General features: G+C 40.4%; 1 protein-coding gene across 1 annotated transcript; it reads left to right on the plus strand.

Moving 5' to 3' along the window:
* The first annotated feature begins 4,442 nt into the window (after window positions 1-4,442).
* On the plus strand, window positions 4,443-6,542 carry LOC138674234 (olfactory receptor 2G3-like). The gene is made up of 2 exons (XM_069762131.1): window positions 4,443-4,530; window positions 5,087-6,542. Exons 1-2 carry the CDS (start codon window positions 4,501-4,503, stop codon window positions 6,044-6,046), a joined length of 990 nt encoding a protein of 329 aa, XP_069618232.1. The 5' UTR covers window positions 4,443-4,500; the 3' UTR covers window positions 6,047-6,542.
* Window positions 6,543-6,881: the final 339 nt, after the last annotated feature.

Consider the following 6,881-nt stretch of genomic DNA (forward strand, 5'->3'; position numbering starts at 1 on the left):
GAACAATATTGTATCATACAATTAGGTTCTGTAGAAGGACGTAGATCTGGGGATTTATTATGATGGAATATAGGCTGAACTGGATGGACAAATGTCTTTTTTCGGCCTTACTAACTATGTTACTATGTTACTATGTTACTATGTTTCATTGGTCCGTATAAGATTTCTGGGGTTATTAATCCTGTGTCATTTCGTTTGGCCCTTCCTGCTTCTTTTGCCATCCATAATGTGTTCCATAGGTCGTTATTGCGGAGATACGTGGCGCCTGTGGTTCCATCTGTTGATCCTCCTGCCCCGGTGTTGGTTGAGGGGGAGTTGGAGTATGTGGTGGAGAAGATTTTGGATTCTCGTATTTCGAGACGGAAACTCCAGTACCTGGTCAAGTGGAAGGGTTATGGTCAGGAAGATAATTCCTGGGTTTTTGCCTCTGATGTTCATGCTGCCGATCTGGTTCGTGCCTTTCATTTGGCTCATCCTGGTTGGCCTGGGGGCTCTGGTGAGGGTTCGGTGACCCCTCCTCAAGGGGGGGTACTGTTGTGAATTCTGTTGTCGGGCTCCCTCCTGTGGTCATGAATGGTACTTCGGCTGGTTCTATCCATGGAATTCCTCTGGTGGCTGTGGGTGTTTCTGAGTTTCCTTCCACAGGTGACGAGGTTAATTCGTTAGCTGGCTGCTCTATTTAACTCCACTTAGATCTTTGCTCCATGCCTCCTGTCAATGTTCCAGTATTGGTCTTGTTCACTCCTGGATCGTTCTTGTGACCTGTCTTCCCAGCAGAAGCTAAGTGCCTGCTTGTTTTTCTCTGGTTTGCTATTTTTCTGTCCAGCTTGCTATTTTGTTTGTTGTCTTGCTTGCTGGAAGCTCTGGGACGCAGAGGGAGCGCCTCCGCACCGTGAGTCGGTGCGGAGGGTCTTTTTGCGCCCTCTGCGTGGTCTTTTTGTAGGTTTTTGTGCTGACCGCAAAGCTACCTTTCCTATCCTCGGTCTGTTCAGTAAGTCGGGCCTCACTTCACTAAATCTATTTCATCTCTGTGTTTGTATTTTCATCTTTACTCACAGTCATTATATGTGGGGGGCTGCCTTTTCCTTTGGGAAATTTCTCTGAGGCAAGGTAGGCTTTATTTTTCTATCTTCAGGGCTAGCTAGTTCCTTAGGCTGTGCCGAGTTGCATAGGGAGCGTTAGGAGCAATCCACGGCTATTTCTAGTGTGTGTGATAGGATTAGGGATTGCGGTCAGCAGAGTTCCCACGTCCCAGAGCTCGTCCTATATTATCAGTAACTATCAGGTCATTCCGTGTGCTCTTAACCACCAGGTCCATTATTGTCCTGTCCACCAGGTCATAACACTCATCATCTCCCGCCTCGACTACTGTAACCTCCTGCTCTGTGGCCTCCCCTCTAACACGCTTGCACCCTTCCAATCTATTCTAAACTCTGCTGCCCGACTAATCCACCTGTCCCCCCGCTATTCCACGGCCTCTCCCCTCTGTCAATCCCTGCACTGGCTCCCCATCACCTAGAGACTCCAGTACAAAAGCCTAACCATGACATACAAAGCCATCCACAACCTGTCTCCTCCATACATCTGTGACCTCATCTCCCGGTACTCTCCTGCACGCAACCTCCGATCCTCACAAGATCTCCTTCTCTACTCCCCTCTTATCTCCTCTTCCCACAATCGCATACAAGATTTCTCTCGTGCATCCCCCCTACTCTGGAATTCTCTACCACAACATATCAGACTCTCGCCTACCATCGAAACCTTCAAAAAGAACCTGAAGACCTACCTCTTCCGGCAAGCCTACAACCTGCAGCAACCACCGATTTACCAAAACGCTGCACGACCAGCTCTACCCTCACCTACTGTATCTTCACTTATCCCTTGTAGATTGTGAGCCTTCGCGGGCAGGGTCCTCTCTCCTCCTGTACCAGTTGTGACTTGTATTGTTCAAGATTATTGTACTTGTTTTATTATGTATATCCCTCCTCACATGTAAAGCGCCATGGAATAAATGGCGCTATAATAATAAATAATAATAATAATATTTGCCAAATGCCAGAATAATGAGAGAGATAATGGTTTAATTCATTATTATTACTTACTGTAAAGTCAAAAGCTTACATGCATTTCATTAGTATTTGGTAGTACCATTGCCCTTAAACTGTGTGATTTGGGTCAAACATTTGGGATATTCTTCCACAAGCCTCTGACAATAGTTGGTCGGAATTTGGGCCTTTTCCTCCAGACAAAACTGGTGGAACTGATCCAGGTTTGTAGATTGCCTTGCTCGCACCTGCCTTTTCAGCTTTGCCCATACATTTTCAATAGGATTGAGATCAGGGCTTTGTGATAGCCACTCCAAAACATTGACTTTGTTATCCTTAAGCCACTTTGTTATCAATTTGACAGCATGTTTCTAGTCATTGCCCATTTGGAAGACCCAGTTCCACCCAAGCTTTAACTTCCTGGCTGATGTCTTGAGATGTTGCTTCAGTATTGCTATATAATCTTCTTTTTCCATAAGGCCACCTATTTTGTGAAGTGCACCAGCCCCTCCGGCAGCAAAACAACCCCACAACATGATGCTGGCACCCTTGTGTTTCATGGTTGGGATGGTGTTCTTAGGCTTCCAAGCTTCTCCCTTTTTCCTCCAAACGTAACGATGGTTATTATGCCCAATAAGTTCAATTTTAGCTTCATCAGACCACAGGACATGTCCCCAAAAATAAAGGTCTTTATTCCTGTGTGCATTTGCAAACATTAATTTGGCTTTTTTTATGTTTTTTTGAGCAATCGCTTCTTCCTGGCCTAGTGGCCTTTCAGCCCATGTTTATACAGTACTCGTTTCACTGTGGATATTAACAAAATCTTGCCAGGTTCCGGCATCATCTTCACAAAGTCTTTTGCTTTTGTCCTTGAGTTGATATGCACATGTCGGACCAAAGTATGATCATCTCTGGGACACAGAACCCATCTCCTTCCTGAGCGGTATGATGGCTGGACATTCACATCTTGTTTGTATTTGCGTATAATTGTTTGCACAGATGTACGAGGCATCTTCAGGTATCTTGAGACTTTTCCATGATGCTACACAAAGAAACAGTGTCTTTCAGGTGTGCATTAAAATACATCCACAGGTGTGTTTCTAATTAACTGAGATGTTGACAAAATCTATTAGAAGTTTCCAAACACATGACATCATCATATGGGCAATCCAGAATTGTTTACAGGCATAGTAATCTTAGTGTGTGTAAATTTTTGACTCTTCAGTAAGTCATAAAAATGCCTTAAAACATCCTCTCTCTCATTATTCTGGCAATTGGCAAATATTAAAGGGAATCTGTCACCTAATTTTGGCCCTATAAACTGCAGCCACCGCCATCAGGGGCTTATCTAAAGCATTCTGTAATGCTATAGTTAAGCCCCGAAGTAACCTGAAAGATAAGAAAAACAAGTTAGATTATACTCACCCAGGGGCGGTTCCGGTGTAGTCCGGTCTGATGAGCATCGCGGTCCTGGTCTGGCGCCTCCCATCTTCATATGATGTCATCCTCTTCTTTGCTTCCTGTCGCGGCTCTTGCGCAGGTGTACTTTATCTGCCCTGCTGAGGGCAGAGAAAAGTACTGCAGTGCGCAGGCGCTGGGCCTTTCTGACCTTTCCCTGCTCCTGCGCACTGCAGTACTTTGCTCTGCCCTCAACAGGGCAGGAAAAGTACGCCTGCGCAGGAGACGCGACAGGAAGCAAAAAAGAGGACGACATCGTATGAAGATGGGAGGCGCCAAAGCGCAACGCCCATTGGACTGCACCGCATCGGGACCATCCCTGGGTGAGTATAATCTAACTTGTTTTTCTTATCTTTCAGGTTACATCAGGGGCTTATCTACAGCATTACAGAATGCTTTAGATAAGCACCTGATGGCGGTGGCCGCAGTTTAGAGGGCCAAAATTAGGTGACAGATTCCCTTTAATATCTATGGTAATCCTAATTGACCTAAATGGGAAAGGTTTATTCTGATTTCATGTCAGATATTGAGAAAAACATGCGTATGTGTCTTTTTATATAGTGTATCTAAACTTCTGGTTTCAACTGTATTTGTATTTTTGGTTTAAATTCACAGCTCCACCCCATAATAAAAAGATAACAAAAAAAGTTATTACTCCAGGAACAAGGAATTGAATAAATGAAATTTCAAATCAAAAATTCATTGGTCAGAAGAAGCTAATCCAAGTTAATAACGTGAATTTTCTGTGAACTTAAGTTACAAAAAAGTTAACTTTCCTATTTGCATCCTGAGACATGGTCCCTAATGTAAACTGAAAAAAAAAATGCTACAGCTCATTAATTCCTCATTGGGGAGTCTGAAAGTTGTATAAATTCTGGGTTGTGACACAGGTAAGTCTGACTTTTAAAGATTTTTATCATGCACATCAAAATCAAGAACCTTCATGTAAACCAGAAATATAATGAGAAGATATATTGAAATGATAAATGTCTGAATAATGTCACACATGGCTAGTAGATCAAAGGAGGTGAGCATTAATGAAATACCAAGATAAAACAATTCATGTTTGTTTTCTATGTGATTGTTGTCAAGAGAAATTTTATTGCACATGTAATAAAAAATTAAAACAAAGTAAAAATGTATAAAAATTAAAACAGAGTAATAAAATAAAAATCCCAGCATGTTTAACTTGTACTTGCAAAATGTGTAACTATTTCTATTACCTTGCACAAGCTGAAAGCGAAGTCCAATCTGCAGGAGCTGAACGTATTGATATATATATAATTTTGTGAGAAAAGATTCAATATAAACATATAACCTATGTTTTCATCATTTAATCCTCTGCTGTTTCTGGGATTTAAGAGGATTACATGATTAAAACACAGGTTATAACAATCTTTTCTCACAAAATGAAATATCAATCTACTCAGCACCCCTGCTCTACATCAAGGTGCTTGCAGATTGGACTTCGAGTTCATGGTGACAGGTTCCCTTTAATTCTTTAATGCATTACAAATAATCATATAATCAAGGACACAATTTTTATCAACTTACTTTCTTTACCCTGCATTTTGTGTCTACAGAAGCCTGGCATACGTATGAACAGGTGGAATTACACGACAGTTGAGGACTTCATTCTTCTTGGACTTTCCAGTCATCTAAATATTCAGATAATGTTGTTTGTGATATTTTTGCCATGTTATATTATATCATTGGTAGGAAATGTGGCCATCATTGTAATCAGTAGGATAAGCTCCCGCCTTCAAACCCCTATGTATTTCTTCTTGAGTCACTTATCCTTTTTGGACATCTGGCACACATCAATTATTGTTCCTGTAATGCTCAAACACTTTTTGTCAGTGAGAAAAAACCTGTCTTTTAATGGTTGTGTTGCTCAGATGTTCATTCACCTCTCTCTAGGAGGGACAGAGTGCTACCTTTTGTTGTCAATGGCCTACGACCGGTATGTGGCTATTTTTACCCCATTACACTACACTAATATTATGGATACTGCCTTGTGCATTAAGATGGCAACTAGTTCCTGGGCTGGAGGAATAATAAACTCCATTGTACACACAGTCTTTGCATTACAATTGCCCTATTGTGGTCCCAATGTAATAAATCACTTTTTCTGTGAGGTTCCTTCAGTCCTAGAGCTGGCCTGTGCAGATATATCTCTTAACAAGACTGTTATTTTCTTCTTTGCTATGTTGGTGGTGATGGGTCCATTTTTCCTTATCCTTATTACATATGGTTACATCATTTCCAGCATACTGAAGATAAGAACATCTGTAGGACGGAGGAAAGCCTTCTCCACCTGTGCTTCACACATTATAGTTGTATCCTTGTTTTATGGCACCATCATCTTTATGTATATGAGGCCTGGATCAACCCATGTAGCGAACCAAGACAAAATGGCCGCCTTGTTCTACAGTGTTATAGCCCCAATGCTGAATCCTTTAATATACACTTTGAGGAACAAGGATGTAATCGGAGCATTTATGGACATCACAAGAAAAAGTTTTGTGTCAGACAAAAGATAATAAGGACATTGATTTGACAAAATAATGTGTCTTTCTTAACATTTCCTTAATGGGATGCATTCTTTAGAGACTGAAAAAATATCTTGCTAGTTGTAATGTAACTGCAGGTATAATAAAAAAAATTCTTATTATATATCGATACCTAAACAGTAAACTGGTACAAAAAAGCCACATCTTTATTCTCCAAGCCTCTCAATGACTGGATGATTTTTTGTTAATGAACTTTCACTTTTCACTCTCTTTCTTCCATAACTTTTTTATTTTTCCATGAACATTGCTATATTAGGATTCGCTTTTTGCTTGACAAGTTTTAGTTTTGAATGACATCATTCATTTTACAATGCAATGTACAAAAAAAAATTCAAAAAATCTAAATGGGATAAAATGTTGTAAAAAAATTCTGACATTATTTTTGAGGTTGTGTCTTTACAGTTGTCCATTGTATAGTAAAAATGAACTAAACACATGTTTCTCCAGTTCAGCTCATTCACATAGATTTTAAACTTGCATAGTTTCTTTTTTATTTTTAAGTGGTGAAAACAAATTCAGAAGAAAAATTGGGTTTTGTTGCCATTTTGCACGACTCACTCAGACATAGCCTGTATAGTTATCGCACATATGATCTCACTGGCTCTGTCAGCAGTCTTTAACTTATTGCCACTGCTATACATATTTACCTTTTGGTCCAAACTTGTGTAATTGTCCATTTCTTGAGCCTTCACCATTGACAATTTTGCTACTCTTTTTGTCATGGGCATTTTTAATGTATTTGTTGATAGTTAATAAGAGAACTTTATAAATATGTAAAATAATTAAAGACTCACATTACCTTGGG

This window comes from Ranitomeya imitator, chromosome 4, assembly GCF_032444005.1.
Source record: "Ranitomeya imitator isolate aRanImi1 chromosome 4, aRanImi1.pri, whole genome shotgun sequence".
NCBI classification, from domain to species: domain Eukaryota; kingdom Metazoa; phylum Chordata; class Amphibia; order Anura; family Dendrobatidae; genus Ranitomeya; species Ranitomeya imitator.